The 27,895-nt window shown below is 49.9% G+C and overlaps 2 protein-coding genes across 3 annotated transcripts in view; one reads left to right on the top strand and one right to left on the bottom strand.

Annotated features, from left to right (window-relative positions):
• The window catches only part of DAAM1 (dishevelled associated activator of morphogenesis 1), a 55,785-nt gene extending 43,393 nt beyond the window's left edge, over positions 1–12,392 (top strand). For both annotated transcript variants that reach the window (XM_084270440.1, XM_084270441.1), the window contains 9 exons: positions 2,339–2,423; positions 3,211–3,317; positions 5,039–5,127; positions 5,343–5,511; positions 6,257–6,364; positions 8,439–8,499; positions 9,150–9,281; positions 11,199–11,369; positions 11,724–12,392. In XM_084270440.1, the coding sequence (XP_084126566.1) occupies positions 2,339–2,423; positions 3,211–3,317; positions 5,039–5,127; positions 5,343–5,511; positions 6,257–6,364; positions 8,439–8,499; positions 9,150–9,281; positions 11,199–11,369; positions 11,724–11,933 (1,132 nt within the window). In that variant the 3' untranslated portion in view covers positions 11,934–12,392. The remainder of the gene's footprint in view (positions 1–2,338; positions 2,424–3,210; positions 3,318–5,038; positions 5,128–5,342; positions 5,512–6,256; positions 6,365–8,438; positions 8,500–9,149; positions 9,282–11,198; positions 11,370–11,723) is intronic.
• Positions 12,393–25,539: 13,147 nt separating this feature from the next.
• Positions 25,540–26,823, bottom strand: GPR135 (G protein-coupled receptor 135; the record flags this gene model as incomplete). The annotated part of the gene is made up of 1 exon (XM_084270599.1): positions 25,540–26,823. The coding sequence occupies one exon, from the start codon at positions 26,821–26,823 to the stop codon at positions 25,540–25,542; it is 1,284 nt and encodes a 427-aa protein (XP_084126725.1).
• Positions 26,824–27,895: the final 1,072 nt, after the last annotated feature.

The raw sequence follows: 27,895 nt of genomic DNA, 5'->3' as shown, positions 1-27,895 counted from the left end.
TGTCTGAGAAGCTGTTTTCTTCTGGCGCCCCGCGCTTGCTCTTTGCTGGTGCCGGGGCAGGCTCTTGTTCTTGGCACTGGGTTTTGATGATTCCTGAGAAAAAGTTGTTTCAACCTCTTTTTTTCTTTCTTTTTTTTTTTTTCTTTAAATAAATATGTTCTGTTACTGGCTTTGCTTTCAATGAGCAGGGCTTCCAAAAGTCACCCTCATCTTTCACCACCCTCCTGGAGACCATCGCAGTGGAAAGCGGGTGCTTTAGGTGTTGGCTTTGGCTTTGGATGAGGGGTGGCCTGGGAACGTTTTTGCTTCCCAAGGATCCCCCAGATGTCCAAATTCAACCAGTGTCTGCTTTTCCCACCAGGGTGGGAACTGGTGGAACATTTTTGGCCATCCAAACTCTCATGTCATTGCTTGGGTGTAAAAAGCATCCTCCTGTGGCTTAGTGTCCCACTTCAGGTTGTGTCCATCCTGGCCACAGCCCTTGTAAGGGACAAGGAGGGCGTCCACAGGACATGGCTGCTTGTCACTGCCAGCAGAGGGGACATTTTCTGTGGATCCTGGGTTTGCTCCTTGTGGGGCAGTGTAACAGTTGTCCTGGCCACTGCTCAGCACAACCTTTGTGCTTCCTCTGCTGGCCCAAGTGAGGTTTTAACTCACCCCTCATTCAACAAACTCTCTTGGGTTGCTTCCTCAAGCAGGAGCTGAGAGAGAACTGGGTACGAGATGAGAAACATGAACTCATAAGGAGCAAATACTGCCAGGTCTGTTAAGATCCACCAGCCTTAATTAAGCTAATCCATCACTTTCAGTCTTGAGCAAAAGATTTCAAGCTAAACCAAACCCTTTCTAGTCTGGTCTTAGAGACCCTTCTTGCTTCAGCTTCATCTGCCAAAAGCCAGCTCCACAGTCTCAGTCTGCTCCCTGAAGAGATGCAAGGATGAAAAATGCCCTCCTCATTAATTACTTGCAGTGATCAAGTCCACTCCCAGTCTTCTTTTTGATCTGCTGATCAGGTTGCCTTCCCAAGTCTCATGTCCTGCTGTAGGGTGTGTTTCTGGTTTCAGCTCATTCCTTTGAGCCAGATCCAGTGTTCCAGCATCCCTTGGCAGTGTTGATCACTGAGGCTGAGGTGATGGGCTTCCTCAAAGACCATAAACAGGTCTTTTCATTGTGTGCAATAATGAGATTTTTAAAAAAGAACCCCTATTTATTACAGTGGCTTTAAACCATCGCTGTAAGCTGGGCCAGGGATAGGAGTCATGTCAAACAGAGCTGCAGGATTTTCTGGGTTTTCCCTCATTTGCATTTAGATTATTTTATTGACTGCAATGCAAAAATGTGAAGAAAAATATGTGTGGTTTTGCAATCAAAGTCCTCGCAGGGAGTGGTCACGGGGAGTGCTGCGGATGTATTAAACTGTAATTAATAGCTGCTCTAGCTCAGGAGATGCTGAGGGCATCTTCCTGTCTATCTCTTGCCTCAGCTCGATGCAGGCTGCATGGAATCCCTGTCAGGGAGCACCAGCCTGCTGTTGCTTGCTGTGTTATGATGGTCTGTGGGCTTAGAAATCTCCGATTTGAGGCTACATCTTCAATTCCTGTTACGTGGAGGAAGAAAAAGGAGAGAGAGCAGGGCTGGTTTCCAAGCTGTTAATTGAATCCCCACCCCTAAAAAACCAGCAGCTGATGGGTTTCCTGGGATGCTCAACATCCATTTCCCAAAATTCTGGATTGCTTTCTTTTTTCTTCTTAAATGGGAACTTCAAACAAAGGCAGCTGGGAGGGGTGGGAGAGGCAACATTCACCACCAAGAAAAGTAGCAGAAGTTGGTGAAGTTTTCCTTAGGAGTTGTGGCAATGGGCTCAGAAGCAGTGCTGAGCTGCGGCCCTGAGCCTGGGCTGGGCTGTGCTGCTGATGGGGAGGGTGACCATCACTGTCCCCTTGGCCCTCAGGGATGCTGGCACTGCAGGAGCAGCGTTACTACAGGCAGGAGTTACATACATGTGTAATACTACTTAGGATACGTATATAAAATGCTATGAAGGAGGGAATGGTGGCTGTGGGGTGAGGAGGGGGAACTGGCCAGTGGGGTTTGACACACACACAGGCTCCCCCTCCCTGTTGGCAGCGGGGCTGCCCTGTGCTGTGCCTTGGCAGAGCACAGCCCTGCCACGTTCCTCACACATCCTTTAGTCACAACACGCTGTGTGGTGTTACTTGTCATCCCACTGCTGGCCAGAGTTAAGCTGTTCGTGTGGCATGTGAGTGTGTGTGAAATGCTCCTCAGCCCTGTGCGGTTGCTGGCTGGGAATAACCCTCCTTCCCCCTCCACTTCCCAGGCTGAAACTCTCCAATGAGGAGATCAAACGGGCGATTTTGACGATGGACGAGCAGGAGGACCTCCCGAAAGACATGCTGGAGCAGGTGGGCAGCGAGCTTCGTGCTCCTCTGTGGTTGCCTCATGGTGCCTCCACGCTGTGCGAGGCACTCAGGACCGAACCACAGCTTTGAGAAGTGTGTCAGGGCCCCAGATTATTTGCCAACCACGTGTTGAACAACCACCCAAGTGGGCTGGAGCAGCAGGAAAGCATCTCAGTCATCACATTGGTGCTGGGAGCAGAATGGCCTCCACAAACCATGCCTGTACCCAGATCTGCCCTGGGACCCCGAGGCTGAGCCAGTTGCCCATTTTGTGGATGTGGCTTGAAGTTTGTGCTCAGTGGGATTTTATTTTTGAAAGCTTTTCCAGTATCTTTGCAGTCCTCAAAAAGGAAATCCTGCTTTTTGCTCCCTCTGAATCCTTTCAGAAGCATTTTATTCACCTGTCCTTAAAGCTGAGCTGGCAATTACACTTTCAGCAGAGACAGGAGAATTTATTGCACAAAATTTCCTTCTGCAGATAGGTAGATTTGCAGCAAATGGGCGTCCCTCAGGTCTCCTCTGACAGAGTTGCTGTCAGAACAACCTAGGAGCAGATGTAGTACATCTGTTGTAACACCAGAGTGATGGCAGGGCAGAAGCAAGGGGCATTAACGTGATAGGGTAATAGGAGGGAGGTCACAGGGACAGTGATAACCCTATTTCATCAGTGCCTTGGGGTCGCTTTCTGTATGTATTGAAAGGCAGTAGATTCAAGGGACTAAATCACCATTTTGCTCCTGAAAAGCTGTGCATGGACCTCATGTTCAACAGTGTGCTTTCCCTTGTTTAGCTCCTGAAGTTTGTTCCAGAAAAGAGTGACATTGACCTGCTGGAAGAGCATAAGCACGAGCTGGACCGCATGGCCAGGGCTGACCGGTTCCTCTTTGAAATGAGCAGGTTGGTGGCCCAGGGACAGGTGGTTTGGCTGGTTGGGATGTGGCTGTTTCATGGAGCCTGGTTGGAAATAAGTCCTGCTTAGTGTTTTTCACATTGAGAAATGAGCAGGCCAAATGGATGGGAGGGCAAGCATGGTGCTCCCACTCATAAGGATGACTCATGATGCTGTGCTCCTAAAGTCAGGGTTGTGCATCCCAGACAAGTAGCAGCTGGACAGAGCAAAGGGGAGGGATGGGGAGATGGCTCCTCTGGAGAGAGGTGTTGGTCCCCAGGTCACATCACTGCATGTTTCCCCCTCTCATTTGGCCAAGAAAAGTTCAGTGTGGCACAACTCTGCAAAAGACTCCATCATCTGCATAATGGCCCAGGTGGGAAGCACTGTTTCAGTGGTAACACAGTGCTCCTTTCCTCTTCACACAAACATATCCTAATAAATACTCAAGGAGGGACGTATGTAAATTTTGCCCTGCTGTGTAGATGAGTCCCACTCCTCACCTCAGGAGTGACTTATCCCTGGGGCTTCTCAGAAGAAGTGAGATGGAAAGGAAATGTCATTTCTTCCTGCTCCTGGTAGCAATCATTTAAGGCTTAGAAGTCTTCAGGGATGAATAACCTTATCTCTTGCATGCACATCCTCTGGAGGTGCTGGCTTAAAATCTTGAAGTTCCTTATTTATATCCAACTGAGTATTGAGCTCTTTGAATTTCTTAGCTGAACTTCAAGCAAGTCACTTGTTTGCAGAGTGAGTGAGCTTTACAGTCTCAGATCGTACTGGGAGATCAGAAATAGAAACACTCCTGTCCTCCCAGAGAAATGTGCTGATGAGCACTGGGGCAATGCACCATGTCACTTCTGAGTGTCAAAGACAGGCAGGAAGGACCTGTGAAGCTCAGACCTGGGCCTGTGGGGTTGGAAGATGCTCAGAATTATCTTTCCTATCACAGGTCACCTTCCTCCACAGCGTCTTGTCTGTGTGCTGTTCCCATGCCTTCATCTCTTGGAAAGCACAACATGCTGATGCAAATATTTCCCTTGATATCTGACACGGCTTTTTAATTTGCCCTGTGGTCTGTAACCGAGTGTGATGTCTTTGTCACCTCTCATTAGCACGACAGCGTTAGCCCATGGCCTTGTCTGTGAGCAGCTCTCCCATGGGTCCTTGGTCCACATGACTGCCATTTGCATACAAGTGAGAGCTTGTTTAGCCTAAATACAACTGACATGAGCAGAGCTGTCCCTGACTTGCCAAGGAAAGGGCTGGATTTGGCTGTGTTGGTGACTTTCCAGCCTAGGCTGGATCATTTTGAGGATCTGAAGGTGCAGTTTTATTAGTGCTGGTTGTTGATGTGCCTGTGTGCAGCCACAGCTCATCACAGAGCCATTGGGAGCCCAGAGCTCATCAGCATCTTTGCTAAGGAGTGGTCATAAATGAGCTGTTTATTCATAGCAATAGGGTGTAAAAATGCACTTGTCAAGCCTGCTGAGTTAAGGATAGGCTTAAGCGTGTGCTTAAGAGCCCACCTGGATCCACCCCAGGACAGCTGCAGTTTCAGTAGTCATTTTGTCCCATCCCAGCATAGTTTTAAGGGAGAAATGCAGTCATTATTTTTTAATCACCATGGCCCAAGCGAGCTTTGTAAGCACAGCTGTGAGCAACAGAGCAACTGAGCTCTGCCTGGAGCAAGCAAAGCTCAACCTGCTCCTCTCTTTTTTTTTCTCAGGATAAACCATTACCAGCAAAGGTTGCAGTCCCTCTACTTCAAGAAGAAGTTTGCAGAGAGAGTTGCAGAAGTCAAACCCAAGGTGGAAGGCAAGTGACCAGACCTGCTAAGTTCACTAATGGGCTCTGTGCTGGCACAGGGAGTGCTCATAGGAAGAGGATCCCTCTCGGGAGGTTATGGTGCTGCAGGGGAAGGGAGCAAGCTGGTGGCCACTCTTTGGCTGTGGGAGCATTGAAGGGGTTGCTGCAAGAGTCCAGTGTGCTGTCGGGACAGGGGATAACATCCCACACCTTTCTGCTTTCAGCCATCCGTGCTGGCTCCAAGGCCGTGCTGCAGAGCAGCAGCCTTCAGCAGCTCCTGGAGGTGGTCCTGGCCATTGGGAACTACATGAACAAAGGCCAGAGGGGCAACGCCTTCGGGTTTAAGATCTCCAGCCTCAACAAGATCGCAGACACCAAGTCCAGCATTGACAAGTGAGCAGCCCCATGTCTCATCCTTGGTAGAGTCCATGGTTGCTGGAATGTTGGGGGAATGGAGGAACGGTTAGAATGTGGGGAAGTGGGAGTGGTCCCCTCCCTTCTGCCACCTCATCTGGCACATCCGGTGATGCAAGTGTCTGTTTTTGGAGCAGGACAGATTTCAAGGGAAGTTGACCTGCAGTTCAGCATGGTTATCAATGAGGGCTTCCCTTCCTGCGCTGGCTAAATGGCAGCCAAGGCTGATTGTGAGGGTAATCCTCCAAATGCTTTTTTTCCCCTTTGAGAAGCCAAAAGCCTTTGTGCTGTGGCTCAGTGGTTGGAGGAGGGATCCTAGGGGTTGCCTTGCACAGGAACCCCCTCTACAGCACCCCCCACCCTCCGAAGCCGGTGCAGCCATCACCTAGTTTGCTTTTTCCCTCCAAGCTCCATGCACGGTTCTCAAACCTGCCTGGTCTCATCCATCAGTAAATGACAATGGAGGATGGAGCTCTGAGACTCATGTCACCTCCCCTGGGTCCCTCCCGTGGAGGGCCCTTGCTTGCAGGGACCAGACTGTTCTGCACTGTGGCTGTGCAGGGGACAGACCTGTCCCATGTCCCCAGATCTCCAGTGAGCAGCATCCTTGCAGAAATCCCAACAGAGTTCATTACCAGGGTTGGGATTTAACCAGGGGTTTTGACTGAGCTCTCAGATACCATGGTGCCACCATGATGACCTTGCTGTTGCTCCTCTCTCCTAGGAACATCACCCTTCTGCACTATCTCATCACTATCGTTGAAAAGAAATACCCAAAAGTCCTCCGCCTGCATGAAGAGCTGCAAGACATCCCGCAGGCAGCCAAAGTCAAGTAAGCAGGGATTTAGGTGGCATCAGGGGAGTGCCAGGGTTGCCCCTCTCCTCCCTCCAGCCTGCCTCCCCTTCTTGCGGTCGTGTCCGGATCCTGGCTGCCACCCTGGCCCAAGCAAACATCACCTGGTGGCTTTAAATCTCAGCCCTTGCAGCCAGAGGCTGTGCCACGAGGGAGGAGAGCTGCTTGGAGCAGCCGTTTCCTGTTGTTATCTCACCGCAGAAGCATTTAATTAATTTCTAATGGTACGCTAAGTAATCCGGGAGGAAGCGGTTGCGGTGTGGCTGCAGATAAAGGGCAGCTGTTTATCTGCGCGCCGTGGGGAGGCTTTGCCTGCAGCACAGGCAGGACCAGGCGGCCATGCAGGGGTGGGGGGGGGCGTTCACCTGCCTCCGGGTCCTGCCCGGCCCTCATTTCACCACCAACATGGAGTGTCTGGTGTTTGCAACGAGCTTTTAAACCCCGCCTGCCTCGCAGCGACCTGTTGGGAACAGGCCGGTGCTGTCTCTTCGCTGAGGCCTCCATTCAGCGAAGCTCTTCAACACAGGCCGAACTTTTAAGCGCGGGAGGAATCCGGCGTTGTGCTGCAAAGCCCTGGAGTATGTGCTTGAAGCCCCTCTGAAATCAATAAGGCTCTGTTTTGGTTTTAAAGTTCAGGGGGAGCTTACAGGCTTTGCTGCTTCGAGACCTGAGCAGCGGAGATCACAGGGTTCTGCAGTCAGCACACATTCCTCTTAGCCCGGGACATGAAAAGGGCCTGAAACGGCACCTTCTTAAAGAGGCAACGGCAAATACACACAGAGTTTATGGCAGTTCAAGGGTCTTTCAAGTTGCAGAGTGCTCTTGAGCAATAGTGCCTTCCCATCATGTGCAAAGGAAGCATCCTTGCCTTTTAAAATGTAAAATAACCTGTCAGCCATCGAGATTGAACAAGGTGCCAGGACAAATCTGCAGCATGTGAGGAGGAGCGTGTGGCAGCTGTGCTCATAGGCACTGGCTGAGAACATGGTTGAAGCAGGGCATGCTCTGAGCTGGTGAAGGCTCCAGCTTTCTTGTGCTGGTGTATCTGCAGCTGTTGTGCAGATACAAGTATGGGAAAGAGAATGTCTGTATTCAGGGTTTTTGTTTTTTTTTTCCCCCTAAACTTTATCATTTTGCTCTCAATTGGACACCATATGTAATATTTGGGTTTGGTCCAATCTAGAGGGAAACCAAAAAGTTTCTAAAGCTGTGGAAAACCCTAAATTCCCCCCAGCCCTGCAGCTGTGAAACAAGAATTGCCGCTTCTGTCAATCCCATCGCTAGTAATGAACTGCTGGAGCACAGGGCTCCCAAAACTGCATTTTCCCAGACTAAACCTGCCAGAAACGCTTGCCCCATGACCTGACGTCAGCTTTTCCAGGGACCCCCAGCCCTAGGACAGACACCCCTGGAAAAATGTCAAGCCTGTGGTCATCGTTTTTTTGTGAGAAAGCTTCCCCTCAGATGTAGTGGTAGAAACCCATAAGTACTTGAACTCGAAGCTCATCGGGGGCTTTCGCCCTGTGCAAACAAAGTTGGTGCCAGATGTGATGATTTATTTTTATTTCTCTGTATTTGGGTTGCCTCCCTTTATGAAAGCCTTGCTGCTAAGGAAAGGATGCTTTGCATGGCATTTACCTAAGCGTGGTACCCTGAAAACTGTCTGCTGTGCATTGGGACCAGCCCATCTTTTGCTGGCCTACAAGAAGGGAAGAGCAATCTGTGTGCAGCAAAAAGCCCTCTCCTGAGCTCACCGTTTGCCTGGAGAGGTCTGGAGGCTGCTGAGCTTGCTAAGCCTACACTGTCCCCATGATGGAAAATAGAGAGAAGTGCTTTGCTTTAAAACAAGCAACTGCAGCCACCTTGAGATAAGCAGCTGTCCTAGCTTAGAGGATGTCAGCCCAGTTTGCTGCTCAGGGCATGCTGCTCTGCGAACAGGAGGCAGTGTGTGCAGTGCTGGGGTCTTCTCAGTGGAAAATAAAGTTGAGTTGGTCATAGAACTGTAGAATTTGCTGGGGAAGGCTGGAAACTAACATCCTGCCATTTCCAACAGCATGATCGAGCTGGAGAAAGAAATAAACACTCTGAGGAGCGGCCTGAAAGCGGTGGAGACTGTAAGTATTATTTAAAGCAAATATAGTCCAGCCTGGCTCAGAGCATCACGGCTTCCCTCCATAGGGAGGCAGGGGAGGGAGCTCTCAGCAAAGCTGCTTTTATCTCACATCCTGGAGATGTGTTTGTCTTTCCTTCCTGCCTTGCACGTGTGCCTGTCCTCTTAGGGCTGTTTTGGCACTGAAGGTACCTTGTGTGGTTAGGCACGTGCGTGGATTATGTCTGATACGCCAAGGAAGGCTGAGTAAGTCTAGTGATGATGTCTGTGGAGGATCTGTGATGTGCTGAGGGGTCTCCCTTTGGCTGTAAAACCACAGAGGGCTGGGGTTCAGGCTGGGGAGCACTTATGCAGCCTGACTGGAGTGGTGATGAAATGGTGGAGATATCCCAAAGGACTCTCTGTCTTGCTAAATTATGCTGCTTCCATGATCTCCTCTGCGGGATTTGGCCTTAAAAACATACCACAGGCATGGTATTGTAGAACAGGGCAGTTGTGGTCTCAGCACAGCAGGAGGGAGCAGTGGTGGTGGTGCAGCCAGTGCCTGTGGCGCTGACCCAGGCACACACCCAGCAGGACCAATGGAGGCCAGTGGTATTTGTGTCCCTCATCAGCCAGGGCCTGACCAGATTTACTCTTCTTTTTCCCCCAAAGGAGCTGGACTACCAGAAGTCTCAAGTTCAGCAAACGGGTGACAAGTTCGTGCCTGTCGTCAGCCAGTTCATCACATTAGCCAGCTTCAGCTTCTCAGACATTGAAGATCTTCTGACGGAAGCGAAAGAGCTGGTAAGGTCATCAGTGTCCGTGAGATCGGGGTAGTGTTTCAGCCTTTCCTCCAGCCAAAGGGAAGGGGTGGTTCTAGCCTACCCAGAGCACATGCTGTGTGTTAACATCTCTGATACTTCCCCCATGGGATCACATGAGTGTTCTGCTGAGACCCTGACATGAGAAAGTCGCTGAGCTGCTCGTTGTGGTTTTTTTTTTTGGAGGGGCTACATCCCTGTCTGTCCCCAGGGCCTTTTTCCTGCTCCACAACCTAACGTGCCAGGGCATTGCAGGTCAGGCCAACAGACTGTTGCTGGGATGCAAGATGTGCTGTAGAAAGTTGTGAGATACCTGTCTGTCTTTTGGAAGTGTAGGGCTGAGACTAACCATGGGAGAGTTGTGTCAGTCGGGAGGAGTTGATAGGTCATATGTGAGGATCTGAGTTTTGGTGAAGAGCTTTCACTCAGGCAAGAGTGAAAGCCCTCACTAGAGGGCTTGCTTTGTTTTCTGTGTCTTAAAATGGAAATATCCCAGGTTTGGTGGCTTTAGAGTTAGGAGTGTGGCACCTGAAGTGATGAGAGTTTGCAGGACAGCAGTGTTCTCTATCTTCTGCCTACTTGGCTGGATCTAGAGGAGAAGGTCTGGTCATGATCCACAGAGTCCAGCAAAGTCCCCTCTGAAACGAAGTAGAGTTGTTCTGTGGCTATTGGATGGGCTGGGCTGTGTGAAGTGCACTAGCTCTTGGGTTTTTAAACACATGGTCAGGTTCAAATTGTGTTGCCACTTTCTCTTAGGAAAGCAGAAACATCATTACTTCATAAACTTTATATCCTGTGAGGTTAACATTTGCAGTCTTTCCCCTCACCACAGTCTCTGTAACATGACAGAGAATCAACTATCTTGATGAAAATCAACAAGAATAACCTTCATTATTTTGACTTATATAGTGGCACCTCTCAGATTCCTCCCTGCATCTTGGAGTGCTAAGTCTCTTAAATAAACAAAGAAATAAACATGCCCTGAATGTCTTTTGAAGAGCCTGGGGCACCCTTGCAAATAAAACTGAATCATACAGGCAGGCTTTAAAAATGTTCCTCTCGGTCTACCCAGCAAAATCAAAGCAACTAATAAATCTGTTTGTGCTTTGGCTTTGTTTTTCTTTGCCCTTAAGCATCCTTATCTCCAGAACTCGCCACCATAATTTTCACAAAATTTTCTGTGCACAAAGAGTCTCCTTCAAACTGGAAGTGAGAACAAAGGATGCCAGTCCCAAGGACAACTCGTGAGCTCCTTGGGGAGCGGGATGTAGCAGCAGATCGTGGATGGCCTGTCCTGACCTTTGCTACAGCCTCATTCCACTCCCTCACATTAATGGTGTGCAAACCCCATGAAAGGATGGAAAACTCCCTATTTCACTACCCGGGGCTGTGCCTGAGCCTGGGCAGAAACGTCTTTTAGAAGTTTCACCAACACATTTGGTTTCAATAGCAGAGCATGTGGCAATGATAAATAATACCCCAAAAATACTTCAAAGGAAAACTTAAAAGTGTGAGTTTCCCTGCCCCTGCCGTGTTTACTATTAGTTTTATGTCTTTGGTCCCACAATATTTTACTTCCTTGTTTTTACTGCTGCTTAGTTAATAAAGTCGAGCTGGGGCTGGGGCAGAGGCAGCGGCAAGAAGGGTTGTGTGGGGGGGATGTTTTAGGAGAGGGGGCTCAGGAGCAATCCAGGTCAGCTCTTGCAGGGTAGCAGGTAAAGTATCAGGTGATTTATTTCATGTTTAAGTCAAGGCTCGATGAAGCAAAGCCCTGCTTTCCATTGTGGCCACTGGAAGCGTTTCTCTCTGCTCCGTCAGGTCCAAGGCTTCCTATGGTGGTTGTTTCACCAGTGTGGTGGGCATCTCCAAGGCTGATGGACCCCTGTCATCTCTTTCCCAGTTTTCCAAAGCTGTGAAGTACTTTGGAGAAGACACAGAGAAAATACAGCCCGATGAGTTCTTTGGCATTTTTGACCAGTTCCTCCAAGCTGTGACGGAGGCTAAGCAGGAGAACGAGAACATGAGGAGGAGGAAGGAGGAAGAGGAGCGCCGGGCACGCATGGAAGCACAGGTGAGCAGGCACGGGCAAATCTGGCAGCACCCCTGGGGCACGCAGGGATGGCTTTCTACTGTTGATTACCTAATTAACTAATGACCTGGGGTTGGTGAGATCTGGGAGCTAAAACATGCAGCACAGCTGGTGCTGCCTGTGGGCTGCTGCGGTCCACCAGCAGCAGCCATGGGGCTGTGGGTCTCAGGCCACGGGTTCTATCAATAACCCTGACCAGCTCTCATGAGCTAAGCACTGGGGTGGGAAATCAGTCTCGTTTCGTGGGTTTGGGGACCACCACACATGTGTTAGGCACCCCAAAAACCATCTGCATGAGGGTGAGTTGTCTCCTTTCTGCCCCCCCATGGCATATAGCTGAAGGAGCAGCGGGAGCGGGAGCGCAAGGCACGGAAGGCGAAAGAGAGCGGGGAGGAAGGCGGCGAGTTCGACGACCTCGTCTCAGCCCTGCGCTCGGGTGAAGTCTTTGATAAGGACCTCTCCAAACTGAAGCGCAACCGCAAGCGCATCGCCAACCAGCTGGCCGACAGCAGCCGGGAGAGGCCCGTCACCAAGCTCAACTTCTGAAAAGCAAACAACGAAACCAAACCCAACTAAAACCCTGGGTTAGTCTTTTTGAAGTGGCTGGGGGGGGGTGGGTGTTTAAATTCCCATTATACTGCCTTGCGATTCAAAGTGAAACAGTGACACGCTCTTCCTCCCCGTGGGCGAGTGTGTGTGTGTATATACCGTGTATATAGTCAGGTTGGGGATGCGGATGGAGATGTGTGGGTGGGCCACTTGGATGGTGCCAGCATCTGCCTCCTCACCTCTGAACCCCTCCAAAAAAAGTAGTTCTCATGCACAAGCACAATGCCGCATCCGCGGAGCAAGAGAGGATCCAACTCAGAGACACCGGCGCTCCCCAAAGGCAATGGGAAGCCACCTTCTGCCGCCCTCCTACTTGGACCCCCCTCCGGCCCTGGGCCCGCTTGCGGGGGACGCCTTGCGCACAAGCCAAGCGGTGTAAAGAGGAAAAAGGAAAAAAAAAAAAACCCAAGTTGACTGAACTTAATCTGATTTTGGGGTTTATTTTCGCGTTGTGGTGATTATTCCAGACAACTGGCACTTTTGTGCTTTCATGCTGGTTCCCGAGCTCGGCGCCACGGGCGCTCCCGCCGATGCTCTTCCCGTCATCCTTGGGAAATGCTGTATTTTTTTCCCCATTACCATCACCTTGCTAAAGGAAAAAGTTTACCCCAAAGTGCTTATTACCGCTCTTAACGCCACACAGATGGATTTATACTTTTCTAATGTTTTCTGGCCCAGGATGGTGGGAAAGGTGGGGTCTGGGAGGAGATGAAGAGCATAAACTTTTGCGTTGTAATTTTTACTCTTGCTTTCTGTTCAATGGGACAAACTGTATCCTCTGTCAAGGTGGGTCAGGACCGAGGGGCTCTGACATATTAAAGCAGTTGGTGCAAAACACACCAGCTTTTTACCTGCCTTCTTTTCTTTTTCCTGTACCGGACACACAGAAGCAGCGATGCCAAGAAATGCTTGTTCTTTTTTTTGACTGATTTGCTGTTTGTTGTCACTGCAAATTTGTAAGCAGAACTACCTGTCAAATGTCAGTCCAGAAAAAGACAAAAAAAAGAAAAAAAAAAATTAAAAAAATTAATAAAAATAATTCAGAGCTCTCAGGGAGTAATAATTTAAAGGTTTAGAAAATTAAGAATTGGAGAATGAAAAATAAACACCATTAACATATTTACATTTCTATTCTTAAATTATGGTAAGTATATAGAGGACTGTTACTTTTTACTTTTATTTATTTGTGGTGTGGGTTTGGTTTTTTTTTAAAGAAAAACAAAACCTTTTTATACCACCAATACTTTTGTGATCTTTTTTTTTTTTAATTTTGGTTCGTTTGTTCTTTTTCCTGTGGAGAGATGAGTTTGTCCCTGTTGCACTAGATATTAACACTATTTGAAATAAGGTTGTGGTTTGTTTTTTTGGATTTTTTTAAAATTTTTTTTCTTGTCAGATAATCGGTATTACTGGTGGGGTATGGGATGTCAGTTAACTATATGTACTGTATAGTGAAAGTGCTGTTTAATTTGTATAAAGAAAAAAAAAAAAGAGAAATATGGTTCTAAGCACCTGAAGCATCTAAGCATCTGCGTGCTGATTGAAAGCTGTGAAATCTCTCTCTCTAACCAGAGTTGTCAAGAGCTGTGGTTTTACCATCTTGTTCTGTTTTTCATTGCAATTTTGGACGCACTGTAGATTAAAAAAAAAAATGAAAAAGGAAAAAAAAAAAGAAAGACTTTCTGAGTAGCATTTAAAGCAGTAATAAATAAAGCATAAAGCAGGTAAGTGCAAAAAAAAAACCAGTCCAGCGCCTCGTATCCAAGCAGCTGCAAAACCTGCAGGTTATGTTCAAAGGTGGAGTTAAGCACTTTGCTTTAAGAAGGAGGGGAAATGAGGACAAAAGGTAATGATAATACTATTCCTTAACTGAAGTGCCTCTATTTATATTTTTTATTTATGGCTGAAAATAAAAAAAATGGGGCTGATACGATTGAGGGAATGGACTTTGGGGGGAATTTAAAATATTTAAAAGAAAAAAAAGAAAAGAAGAAAAAAAAAGGTTAAAAAAAACAAAAAAAAAGAAAGCCTGGCTTCTGATGGTTTAAGGAATGGTTGGTCACACGTGTTTAATTCGAAAGGTGGTGGGAGTTGGAAAGGGCAATCACCTCTTAGGGTCCCTGGGTGCAGAGCTTGGCTGCCAGCACCCACCCCCAGCTCCTGCCTCCCCAACCCCAGTGCCACATCAGGACCTTTCCTGACAGATTTCCTCTTGCCCTTCCAAACCTGTTTCAGTTTTATTATTTTATTTTATTGTTCTACAACGGCCTCGCTGACAGGCTGAGTTTGCCATTTCTTTGTTTTCTTTCAAAATAATAATTAAAAAAAAAATTAAAAAAAAGTCTATCTTTATAAATAAACACAAAGGCTGTGTGCAGGTAATTCCATGTGCCATTGTCAAAAACTACTTTTAGATTGGTGCTGGTGTAAGTAGCCACTCTTTTCTCTTGGGTGTGTATTTTAAAGACTTTTTTTTTTTTTAATAATGCCAAAAAGGAAAAAAAAATAATAATTCCATAATAATTTGTAAACTGAAGTATATGTCTTGGACCTTATTAGCTTCGTAGTGACCAAGGTAGTGTGTTAGGTGCAAGGATGTTAGTAGTCTTAGCTAGTGGGAATTGCTGTGTAATGTTATGAGACTGTACATTTTCTAAGATGGCAATATGCAATAAAGAGAAGTGATTTCGGTGAGTGTACCTGCCAGAGCCATGAGTTGTTATTTTTGTGGGGGGGGTGGGATATTTGGGGAGTGAGACAGGTGCTGCAGAAAAGGCCCCCGGGGTGTGAAAAGGAGAGTTCTCCATTATAATCTGAGGTGCTCTGACCTGAAACCTCTGAGCTTGTGGTGTTATCTTTGCCTCAGTGCAGGTGAGGCTGGGAGAAAATCAGGAGCCTGTGGTGCCAGGGTCCAGCAGAGCATCAGGAAAGGTGGCACCACTATCTGCTGGCACTTTCCAGACTTCAGGGTTTTAAAGCTGTCTTCAGTATAAAAATTGATCCTGCCCCTTGTTTTCCTCTGCCAGATCTCTGCACTCATCTGAAAAGCACAGTGTTCTCTAGCTGTGGAACAATCTAAATGCTACATTTTATATTTACCTTTCCCCTGATGTAGCTGAGGAGGGATAATTTTCATTCTGTCCATCACAATTAGAGTCCAATAGCCAAAGGCCACAACATGTGGTTTATGTGGGACATTCAGCACCACCTGAGCTTCAGGTTGGTTTCACACAGTCTCTCTCGCCTTGCTAAAATCCAGGTGGAGTTTCCCAGTTCCCAGGGAAGTTCTCTCAAGAAAAGACATTGTTATTTTTCCCTTATTAGTTTCTTCACCAGCCTGTATTCCAGCATTTGCTCTCCTGCCCATGCTCTCAGCTCGGCTGTGGCTCGGCAGGGAACAGGGTTGGTCACATGCACTATATCTGGGCAATCACAAGCAGAATCTGCCCTAAACCAGGATTCTCCTGAGCACTGTGACAGTACAGCTGGAGAACATGGGACATAGCTGTGCTCCTCTCCTGCTGCCTAAGCCATCCCTTTGAGCCTTCCAGGACATTGGTGCAAGCAAAGCTGGGCTGAGATGCTGCCTGTGGCTTCACCTGGGCTTTGGCTCTGTGGGGTACTGAGAGCTTTTCCATCTGCTTGAATTTGTGTTTGTGTACGTTCACACAGCTAAACTTTGCCAAGTGCTGAGCATCCCCTGGGCTCAAGGAAACATGAGGAATCCCCAGCCTTGTGTTTCACCCAGCTCCTGATCACTGCCTGAGACCCTTTTTTCTGTGACATCTGAGTGTGAAGCTCTCAGGCAAGCCCTAGTTTCTAAGGCAATTCTTTCCAATTTAACAGCAGGGAGCAGTTGCTGTTTGAGTTACATTTTCTGGAAAGAATCCACAATTCAGACGCTGTATTCAAAACCTGCTGTGACCTCAGGGGCAGTATATTACCAAATGTTCTGTAAAATGCACCAGACTGAGCACAGCAGCCACAGGCACAGGTCAGGGAGAAGCACAAGTGCCGCAGCACATCGGATTTCACTGGAGAAATAAGTGACCTGGTTACTTGGAGCATTTTTCCCTGGTGCTGAGCACGTTGCTAGGTCAGGCAAGCAAATTACACTTACAGGGTTCTGAGGGATTTCCTGGGAGAGCAATTTAAGAGAATTTCTTTCCTGCTGCTTTTGTCCACATCTGTGTTCCTGAGGGGTTTTGGGGTTTGTTTTGGTTTGGGGATATTTTTTGTCTGTAGGACCTATCCAGGGGGGGTTTGTTCCTCACCAGCTGCAGAGCCAGCATCTCCCAGCTGCCCTCCACCATGGTAGCTAGGGTGGGCCAGCCCAGTGCCAGCTGTCAGTCTCACCTAAGAGCCAACCCAGCCCTAACCAGGGGACAATTCCCTCCCTCTCTGAGTGTGCACACTTCAGTGAAGCCCTCTGGTCAAGCCCTGGGACAGAAACCTAAGTCTTTCAGCACTGGCAGAATCAGATGGAGGGATACCTGCTGCCTTCAGCTAGAACTGATCCAGCCCCAGGAGAGAAACAGGGATGTTCCTCCAGATGTGGAAGGGTAGTGCTGAATATTTCCACTCCAAATCTCCACCCCAGGAGCCAAGGAGTGTCATTTTCTGAAGTGGGCCTCCCCGAAGTCACCCTTGCTGCAACCTTCTGCTTCTTCTTATGGTGGCAAGAAGATGTCCCCATGTCTGAAAGGAAAGCATCCAATGTGTGAAACACTGAGGTTTGCAGACCCCATCACATTTGTTATGTTTGTGCACATAAAAAACAACCAAACCCTCTGAGAAAAGGTTCAAACCTCTTTTCAGAGCACAGCTTTTAAAAAAATACTTCTTTCTGCTTATGAATCCCTTTAGGTGCTCCCTTGTTTATCAGTTTCTGAGCTATTTATTAAAGAGATAAGGATGACAATAGTTTCCATAAAGGCAAGGATAATGGATACATAAAATTAAGGATCACAGAATCACAAGGTTGGAAGAGACCTTTGAAGATCGAGTCCAACCATTCCCATCCTATGCTAAACCATATCCCTAAGTACCTCATCTACCCTTTTTTTGAACACATCCAGGGAAGGTGACTCAACCCCCTCCCTGGGCAGCCTGTTCCAGGCCCTGACAACTCTTTCAGTAAAAAATTTTTTTCTAATATCCAATCTAACCCTGCCCTGGCACAGCTTCATGCCATTGCCCCTTGTTCTATCTTCTGTCACCTGGCTGAAGAGACCATCGCCCACCTCTCTACAACCTCCCTTCAGGTAGTTGTAGGTGGTGATAAGGTCTCCCCTCAGCCTCCTCCAGGTTAAACATCCCCAGCTCCCTCAGCCGCTCCTCATATGATTTGCCCTCCAGCCCCTTCACCAGCCTGGTTGCCCTTCTCTGCACTTGCTCAAGGACCTCAATGTCCTTCTTACAGTGGGGAGCCCAGAACTGCACACAGTACTCAAGGAGTGGCCTCACCAATGCCGAGTACAGGGGCACAATTACCTCCCCAGACCTACTGGCCATGCTGGTTTTGATACAAGCCAAGATGCCATTGGCCTTCTTGGCTGCCCGGGCACACTGCTGGCTCATGTTCAGCCTGCAGTCACCCAACACCCCCAGGTCCTTCTCTTCCTGACAGCTCTCCAGCCAACCTCCCCCAAGTCTGTAGTGCTGCATGGGGTTGTTATGTCCCATGTGCAGCACTCTACATTTGGCCATGTTAAACTTCATCCCGTTGGTCTCAGCCCATGGGTCCAGTCTGTTCAGATCCCTCTGAAGAGCCTCCCCACCCTCAGGCAGATCAACACTTCCTCCTAGTTTAGTGTCACCTGCAAACTTACTGAGGGAGCATTCAATCCCTTCATCCAGGTCATTGATAAAGATGTCGAACAAGACCAGACCCAGGACTGAGCCCTGGGGGACACCACTCGTGACCAGCCTCCAGCTGGATTTGGCTCCATTCACCACCACCCTTTGGGCCCGTCCATCCAGCCAGTTTTTAACCCAGCTGAGGGTCTACCTGTCCAGGCCAGTGGCAGCCAGTTTCTCAGTCAGAATGCTGTGAGAAACCGTGTCAAAGGCTTTACTGAAGTCCAGGTAGACACATCCACAGCCTTCCCCTTGTCCATTAAGAATTCTATCAACTCATGATCACCGTGCCCCAGGCGTCCTCCAACCTTCACATCCCCCACTAGGCCTTCTCTGTTTACAAACAAGTCCAGCAGGGCTGGTGGGTTCATTCACCAGCTGGGTCAGGCAGTTGTCTTCCAAACACTCCAGGAATCTGCTAGACTGCTTCCTCCCTGCTGTATTGTACCTCCAGGAGACAGCCAGCAAATTGAAGTCCCCAATAAGGATGAGGGCTGGTGATCCTGAGACTTCTCCCAGTTGTTTAAAAACCACTCATCAGCTTCCTCCTCCTGATCAGGAGGTCTATAGTAGACTCCCATCACTATATCTCCCTGATTTCGTTTTCCTCTGATCTTTACCCAGAGGCACTCAGCCCTTTCATCATCATACTTCAGCTCCAGGCAGTCAAGACATTCCCTGACATACAGGGCTACCCCACCTCCTCTGCTACCCAGCCTGTCACACCTGTATAGTTTATAACCAGCAATCGCAGTGCTCCAACCACGCGAATTGTCCCACCACGTTTCAGTGATGGCTCTGCTGAGGAGACCCCGATCAGCTCACACAGCCCTGACCAGGGCTGTCTCCTGCTGCGAGCACGCTGTGACACCCCCTGCGCCCCGAGCCCCGCACTGCCACACGCTGTGACACCCCCTGCGCCCCGAGCCCCGCACTGCCACACGCTGCTGCGGCTGTTCGAGCTGCCTTCCTACTCCCACAGTGGAAGGGGTTGGGGTCGCGGCCCTGCACCGGGCAGACACCATCTCGCAATAGCGTTCCAAAGATTAACGAGCCTCACCTGTCCGTTGCCTGTGCTCCTCTATTCCCCTGCCCGGCGGGCAGCTGCCTGATCCCCTCAGCGTGGTGCAGGTGGCAGCGAGGACTCGTTGGGCTCCTTGACCCCCTTTTAAGGCTTGAGGCGGGGTCACGTGACGCCAGGGGGCGGGTGAGCTCTGGCGAGCTGGCGGGTGGAAGGAGCTGCACACGGGGTGCCCGGATGTAGGGACCCTCTCTGCACAGCCCGGTCTGCCTCACGCCCCCTGAGCTTTACCTGAGGGATCGCTCTCACCGCTGATCCTCGCTCACCGACCCAAATATTTGGAAATTAGTCCCCAGTGCTACTTGCAGGCCTCTGCCAGTGCTTGTCCTTTCGCAAACAGGTGAACCTGAAGGAACTCACTGCCAGCAAATCAAGAAATAGCACAAATAACAGCAAACAGCTCCTGTCAGGGTGAATTTATTGCCTCTGCTGGATCATAGCTGCATCCAGCTCATCTTTCATGGTCACCTGAGCAAGGCTTCAGGGCTTGACTGATGCCTGAGCCGCAAGCACCAAGGCAGCCCCTCCAGCTGGGATGGCAAGAAGAGCTCAGTCATCCCCACAGGAAAACTCTGTATTGTTCTTTGGTTATGGCTACTGCAGATTGCACCAGGGGAGCTGGGTTTAAGGCTCAGCTGAGCACAGAGTGGCGATGGCCCAGTGACCAGGCCAGGAGCAGGCCAGGGCTGCCACCTCCCTGGGACACAAATGCTGGCGTGTGCCATCACCTGCCTGCCTTCTTGCACAGCTGCCTGACAAGGATCCCCAGCACACAGCATGCTGGGCTGATATTCCCTTCACCCTTCCACACCTCCCACCCCCGCCACCTTGTTAAATCTCCTCTGGCTTTGGTCACATCCTCCTGGGATCTTCTTGGCAAATCAGATCATCTATCACTCCCCAGCCAGACTAATGCCAGCCCTCATGTTGTGCCCTGGGGTTTGTGCTGCTTCCACTTAGATTTCCCCAGTGACTCATCCTTTTCAATGCCACCGAGAGGGATTTACAGTCTGTCTCTCCATGTCACTTCCCTTCCCACTTCTCACAGTGATGATTTCCGAGGGAAAAATATCCAGAAGCTCAGAGCTGTTCCCCAAGCACTTCAGCTGGTGTTGACTGTAGATGCTTCAAAACTCAGGCAGTGTGCTGCCAGCAGCACGGCATTAGCAACCCATCGGTCCTTTGCAAATCAGGAACAGCAAGTGGGCCAGCAAGTGCCTCATCCTTCCACATCCAGCCCCAGCGAAGGCACCGGGACTCACCCCGCTGATCCTGGCAAGCTCGCAGCAGCGGAGCAGCACAGCGCAGCTGGGAATGGGGTCACCCAAGCCCAGATCCTGTTGTGGGTTACTACTCCTGCAGGGATGTGGTTGAGTCACCTTCCCTGGATGTGTTTAAAAAAAAGAGTAGATGAGGTACTTAGGGATATGGTTTAGCTTAGGACGGGATTGGTTGGACTTGATCTTCCAAGGTCTTTTCCAACCTTGTGATTCTGTGATTCGGGACTGTTTCTTTCCTCTGACACTTAGTTACCACCCTGTGCTGGTGTAATGCTCTGCAAGAAGATCTAGCAGCTCACCCATTTATTATTAATAACCAGCCTCACCATGTAAAAATACAGCTGCAGCTAGAGGGAAGAGGCAGCTCTGCCACTGAACTAAGCCCCCAGCCAGCATCAGGCTGATCTCACCAGGAATCCAGGCTGCAGCTTTTGCAGCTCTCGAGACCCTGCAGCACAGCCATTAGCCAGCATTGCACAAAACACCACTCTTCTGATGTGCTTTCCAAAATTACTCATTTCAGCCTCTACAACAAACCTCCCGAAGAGCAGCTTGTGTTAACAGCGAGGTCTGAAAACTAGGGCTGGCACTGCATTGGTGGCAGTGCCCCTGCTCTCAATGTGGTTATTTGGGACAGTCCTGAGGGCAGAGAGGGATTTACAATCTCTTTAACGGGAGGCATTTCTTAGGATCATTAATGGTCAGGCTGTGCGGGCTGCTCAGATCTCTGCTGGCATCTGCTGGTTACACACACCAACGTCAGTTCTGAGAGAGAAGCGGGGATGCTGGATCTCATTCACCTGAGCGACACAGGTTTTGCTGATTGGTACCAGCTACCACAGCCCATCAAGGCTGTCATAACCTGTTTATAACCGGAGAATTCATCCGGAGATTGGGAAGATTAATATAATATAATATAATATAATATAATATAATATAATATAATATAATATAATATAATATAATATAATATAATATAATATAATATAATATAATATAATATAATATAATATAATATAATATAATATAAATTCTATTTATTGAATGAATTTTATGATTAAGTCAAAGGCAAAACTGCCACTGCCTTCAGCTGGAACAGCACCTTCAGAAACACTTGCCGTTCACCACGACTTAATGTTTTCCTTCTAAGAATGTGTTGTAACACACTGGTTACACCAGCAGCAGGTGTACCATTCCCAGATAGTATGGCACATCAGGTTAAGTATGCTGGAAAGTCAACAAGGGCATAAAGAGTCGCAGGACTAATTTTTAGTTCAGCTTTGACTGAACTGGTCTTCAAATCCCGTGAGCTGCTATTTCTTTTATGCCGAATATCCTGCTCTGAATTACCCCCAATTTTTTGAACTGGGGTGCTAAAAACTGCCCCAACATCCTCTGCAGAGCCCTTGGGCAACTGAGATTGTGGTTTGCTTTGCATCCAGGCTCACCTCATGGGAGGAAGAAGGGAAGAAGTATTGCAGAGCCATGGCTGGAGGCTTGGAGCCTCACAGCCAGCTTTGCAGTGTCTAAACAGTGTCTTTGCCAGGGCAAAACAGTGTGGTAAACCTCAGGTGTCCATCTCTTGGATGAGCACACAGACCTATTGTCAGGTACAAGGACAGACTGACACAGTGGTTTGTGTGCTAGCAGGGCTGAGACCTTCTTGCTCACTCTGCACTGTTGGTGAGAAGCAGCAACCTTCCGCACAGGTGGGACACAGCATTTTGAGTACAGTTATGACAGGCTGCCACCGTGTTCTGGTGTGTTTTGTGTGTGTCTGTGCATCTCTCCCTCTCTCTGCTGTTTGTGGTTTAAGACACTTTACCCTTGGTTGCATTTTTTCAAACCTACTTTAAAAAATGTGACTCTAAAGACCCACGTGCCTGAGTTGCTCAACAGTACTGTGGTATGAGGAGCGGCTGAAGTAGGGGTGTGTTGAGTGGGGTGGTTGAGCCTGGAGAACAGAAGGCTGAGGAGAGACCTTATCACTCTCTACAACTACCAGAAAAGAGGTAGTAGCCAGGTGGGGATTGGTTTCTTCTCCCAAGTAACAAGTGACAGGAAGAGAAAAAACTGCCTGAAGTTATGCTGGAGAGGTTTAGAGCAGATATTGGGGAAAAATTCTCCACTGAAAGGGTTATCAAAGATTGGAACAGGCTGCCAGGGGAAGAGGTCGAGTTACCATCCCTGCAGGGAGTTAAAAGACACACAGATGTGGGATTTAGGGACACAGTTTAGTGGTGGACTTGTCAGTCTTAGGTTCACAGTTGGATTTGATCATCCTAAGGGTCTTTTCCAACCTAAATGATTCTATGATTTATGATTATGAGTAGTACAGGACAGGCACAGCTCTCAAACACAGGCTGGCTCTCTACTGCAGCTGCAGCAGGTCCACACCAAGAAGGATCTGGTCGAGAATCAACCCTTGCTGCAGCCCAAGTTAGTGTTTAACAGCAATGTACTTAGTTGCGATGGCTCAGGGACCACAGCCAGCTGCTCTCATTCAACTCCTCACACACAAGACTAATGCTTGTAAAAAGTCTGTTGAAATCTGTGTTCTTGCAGCTTCAGTACCACTTTCCTAGAAAGCTGTTAGCTCACTCCTGGCAGAGTGCCCTGAGTCAGGCACAGCAGTGCTGGACCTCCGTTCCCCTCAGTTTGTTAACCCAAGGACTATCCCTTAGTTCATCTACTCTGACCAAGTTTGTTCCAGTTGGCAGGTAAAGCTCTTCTTCCATGCAAAAAAAATGCAAACACCCCTCCCACACCCCCTACCCTGTACACCTGTGTGGGGTTAAAGACTTCAGGTCTAAGTGCAGGCTCTGCTTCAGAGCTGCACAGGGGCCGGGCTGACAACAGTGACAGTCTCTCTCCTGCAACACAGGCTTCCTACCACCACAAAGATACATGCCAGACATGCTGGCTGAGCCACAGCCAGAGGATCGGAGTTTGGGTACTACTCCGCTGGCGATACACAAGCTGCAAGTGTTTGTTGCCACTGCCTGCTGTCTGTACAGAATCACAGGATCACAAGGTTGGAAAAGACCTTTGAGATCATCGAGTACAACCATACCTGTCCTCTACTAAACCGTATCCCTGAGCACCTCATCTACCCATCTTTTAAATACACCCAGGGTCAGTGACTCAACCCCCTCCCTGGGCAGCCTGTTCCAGTGCCTGATAACCCTTTCAGTGAAGAACTTTTTCCTAATGTCTAATCTGACCCTGCCCTGGCACAGCTTGAGCTCATTCCCCCTCATCCCATCACCTGTTGCTTGGGCAAAGAGACCAACACCCACCTGTCTCCAACCTCCACACAGGCCTGATGAGTACTGTGCTTGGACAGTTTCCCTTGCTTCTGTCCTCCCGGCATTGTGGAGCACTGGAGCTTACTCCAAGGATCGTTGCTACAAGTTGTAGAGAAACATCCCTTCTGGGACGTCAGAACCCCACAGGTTCTCTCTGATATCTCCTAGATTGTAGTTAAAGTTTTCTATAGATAGAAAGAGTCAGTAGCCAGTGGAAATCAGGCAAAATTGACCCCAGAGTGCTCTGTACAGCAAATCAGTCCACACCAATCTCCTTGTTACCACCTGCCAGCTACCTAGGGAAGAGTTAAATCTCATCTCTTCATTCACTGCCACTTCTTTTCCTTTACAGGAGCCATACCTCGCTGCGGAAGGGCAGGTATGAGAGAAATTCCTGTCCTGCCCTTCTAACAAGACACTAGTGTTCACTTGCTGTCAAAGAGCCCCTGTGAAAAGCTGTGGGGTTTCTGTACAGATCCCCTCTGAAACACTACGACCCCGCTGCTCAGCTTGCAAAATCCAGGATCTGCAAAGTACCAGCGCTGAGTAGTCACTGAGGGTCACCATCTTTCCCTCGTGGACTTCAGAGGCACCACAGAAGGAAATTTTACAGCAGTTCCCTTCTCAAGGCTGGGCTGAGAATGATGCCAGGCTGACGTGTACATCTCCTGCATAAGAGGCAATTTATTTTTGGTCTCACAAAATGATGACAGTATGTTCAGCTGGGTCACAAACAGTTGAAAAAGCCAGTAAAACAGTTACATGGTATTTTTAAAGCTTGTACAAGGAAACACACTGCCTATCTTTCACAGTTAACTCTGGCAAAGATAAAGAAAGGCCCAATCTTAGTTCCTGATTCAAAATAGTAATTTAAAGCTTTAGGCCTTTGGACAAAAAAAAAATGATACTAACAAATTCATTTGAATTTATGCCCTGCAATCACACTTCCATTATTTTCCTTTTTTTCCAACATCAGAGCTGTTTTTTAAATATTATACTCCAGATGGATTGCTGCCACCAATACAATAGCATGTCTTCCCTGCATATACACATCTCCACATGCTTACGAACACACAAAGAGCACATGGTATCGCTGTACCTCTCCTTTCAGATACTCACCTCTTTTGCCTGGTTCCTCTAAACATGGGTAAACTCTGAGATGTGAGACACTTTGGATGAGCTCAAAAAGAAAACACACACACCTTGTGCACAAACTCAAGTGTCACCACAGTGTACACCCACACCCTTTTCCTCAGCCTGTCTGCAGAACTCTCATTTTGCATATTCATGGTATTTTAAGCTGACTGTACCTGCCAAAAAAAACCCCCAAAACCTTCTGAAATTCTGGCAGCTGAGGTTTCATCTTCCTTTCCTTCTGGTATCATACAGCTTTCCTTTCACAACAATTACTGCTTTGTTATGCTTGGGAGTTTGAATTTAAAAAAAATAAATCTTAATAGATTGCTTTTTTAGCCTGTTCTACAGCCTGTGACTTCCTGACTACCAGCACTTCCACATACAATGGGTTAAAGAAACATTTTCTTGCCATAATGCGGTTTTCACAGTGCCGTGTTTTCAGAGTGTCTTCCAGCTGCCAGCGCTCAGCTTTCAATTGCTTTTTTGGCACTTAATAAACAGCTCACACAGTCAGTTTTGGGCTGTATTTCTCTGTCTCAGCTTCCCTGTGGTACTTTCTGCAGAACTGCAGCAACAACTGTTTTGTTCTTGCAGTCAAGTTCTTGTGCTGGCTGGGTTCAGTGGCTATCACCAGTGCCTCAGGGCTGCTGAAAGGGAAGGAGGGGGGGCTTCCTTTCCCTGTGGAGCTCTTGCTGTTCTCAGACTGGGTTGCAAAACCAGAGCTCACATAAGAGAACCCACACAGTGGTTCACACAGTCCCATCTCTCCCAATTTCCTGGTAGTCTGGCAGCAAAGGGCTCCAAGCACCAGGGCTCGATGCATTTCCTCAGTAAGACAGCCCCAGGACCTGATGCCTCCGCCCCAGCCCTTCATCCCATCAGAGGCTGGTATCAATGGTGTCTGCTTTGGCCTGTAAGGCAGCCTCAGAGATGGTGTCTGGTTGCCCATCCCGACAGAAGAGTACAGCGGGATTCTTGCAGGCCCACATGGCCACCTCTCCCCCACTCGCTGGGCTGGAGGAGGACAGGGCGCTGCCCGGGGGGCCGCTGTGCTGGTTGACATAGCGCTCTCGGACGCGGTCAGCCCGGCTCCGAGGCTCCGACTGGTGGCCTGGGGCCGAGAGGTAGGCTGCCACGTTGTTCCTAGTCCTGTAGCCACCCTCACGGCTGCGCCGCAGCAGCACAGAGATGTTGGGGTTCCGAGCCGCATAGATGAGGGGGTTGATGGCACCGTTGGCCCAGGCCATTCCACTGGCTACAGCGTCCATGGTGGGTGAGAAGGGCAGGCGGCCAGCAGCGGCGGCCAACCCCAGGATGCAGTAGGGTCCCCAGCAGCAGATGATGGAGACAATCATGATGAGGACGGTGGTGGCCGTGCGCATCTCCCCGTAGGCCCGCAGCAGGTGCCCATAGGTGGTGAGGGGCCGCACGCGGCTCTCGGCCAGCCGCACTGCCCGGCAGATGTTGTAGTGGCAGAAGCACATGAGAGCGAAGGGCAGGAGGTAGCAGAGCACGATGAGGGCTGCGCCGTAGGGTGGCCCCAGCCGGGAGGAGCCCCAAGGCAGCACGTAGACGCATCGGTAGGCTCCGGGCCGGGCGTCCTGCCGCCCCTCACCTGCCAGCCCATACCAGGGTCCAGCCAGGGCAAGGGCGGCCAGCCAGACAGCGGCCAGGAGCTGGGCAGCACGGCGGCGGCCCATCTTGTGTCGGGGCTGCCGGACGATGGCACAGTAGCGGTCGAAGGAGAGGAGGGCCATGGTGAGCGTGGCGGCGATGCCCAGCCCAGCATGAAGAGCGGCGCTGGCCAAGCAGAGCCGCTGCCCGAAGAGCCAGGCACCGGGTGGGCGGCTGAGGAGGCTGAGGAAGGCCAGGGGCAGGCAGAGAAGGGCTCCCAGCAGCTCCGAGAGCGACAGCGAGAGCACGAAGGCGTTGGTGACCGTGCGGAGCTGCCGGTGCCGGGCGATCACCAGCACCACCGCCCCGTTGCCCAGCGCCGAGAGGGCGAAGATGAGCAGCAGCGCCAGCGCCTGAGAGGCCAGCGCCGCCGCAGACCACCCCGCCGCCGCTCCCGCCGCCGCCGCCCCGCCGCTCTCGTTGCCGCCGCCGCCGCCGCGGGAGAGGTTGCCCGGCACGGCCGCCGCCGGCTCCATGCGCAGCCTCATGCCCCGGCCCGCGCCGCGGCTGTAGAGGCGCTGCCCGCCCGCCGCGCTGCCCGCCGGCCCCGGGCAGCCGGCCCCGCCAGCCGCTGACGTCGCCCGGCCGCCGTTGCCCGGGGAACCGGCCCGGCCCGGCCCTCCCCGCGGCCCGGGAGCGGGGGAGCGGCGCCCCCACAGCCGAACAACGGGGCCGGGAGACCTCGGCCATTACGGCTGGGCTGGGGACGGGAACCCCTCCCTCACTGGCATCATCTCCATCCTAGAGTCGGGGATGGGTCCCCCAGCCCCTGCCCCCTCGCAGCCCTCTCCCCTCCCGGCCCTGCAGCCCATCAGCTACCCCCCAGACACTCCGGGCTGGGGTCTCACCTGAGGGGTTAGGCTGGAGACCCCCACATGGGCAGCCAACCCCTGTCCCCTATTCTTAGGGATGGGGACAGCGAATAGATAAGGAATGCTGCAACCTGGTTACTGGCTGAAGAGTTTCCAACCTTTCTGGGCTGGGCTTCGTGACTTGCTGCCCCAGCTCTTCCTCTTGCTGCCAGGCTCCCGGACTGATCACAAGCTGGAAACGTGGAGATGTTGGCTCCTGTGAAGGATGTGGGTGTCACTTCTTGTTCCCTCAGACCACAGGGTGTACAGGATTTATCTGGGGGGTACAGGAAAGCTCAGAGCAAGAGCCCCAGACACCAGCCTAAAAGACCTCTGAATAGGGAGATTTTTATTCCTTCCTGTTCCAAAGTTAAAATTTTCAGTCTGACACAAGAAATTCCTCTCAGGATTTTCCATTCCAACCTTTTCCAAGCACTTCAGTGTAACTCGCTCCCTTCTGCTGCATGAGCAACTGGGAGATGATCATTCTCTATCACATCTCACTTGACAAGTCCCACTCCCTTGAGCATCTTCAACAAACAAACACCATTTTATCCAGAGACACAATGGAAACTACAGATCTGAAGCTTTGCTTCCACCACCACTGCCAATGCTTGCCTACAGCCCAGGGCTTGGTCTGTTTCTTTCAGCCAGCAATCCTCCCTTCAAGGGACTCTGGCAAGGCAAGCACTGGCTGTGCTCTGCCAAT

This window comes from Gallinula chloropus, assembly GCF_964237585.1.
Source record: "Gallinula chloropus genome assembly, chromosome: 14".
Classification (NCBI taxonomy): domain Eukaryota; kingdom Metazoa; phylum Chordata; class Aves; order Gruiformes; family Rallidae; genus Gallinula; species Gallinula chloropus.
Note: the sequence above shows the minus strand (reverse complement) of the source record. Positions and strands in the feature narration are given on the sequence as shown.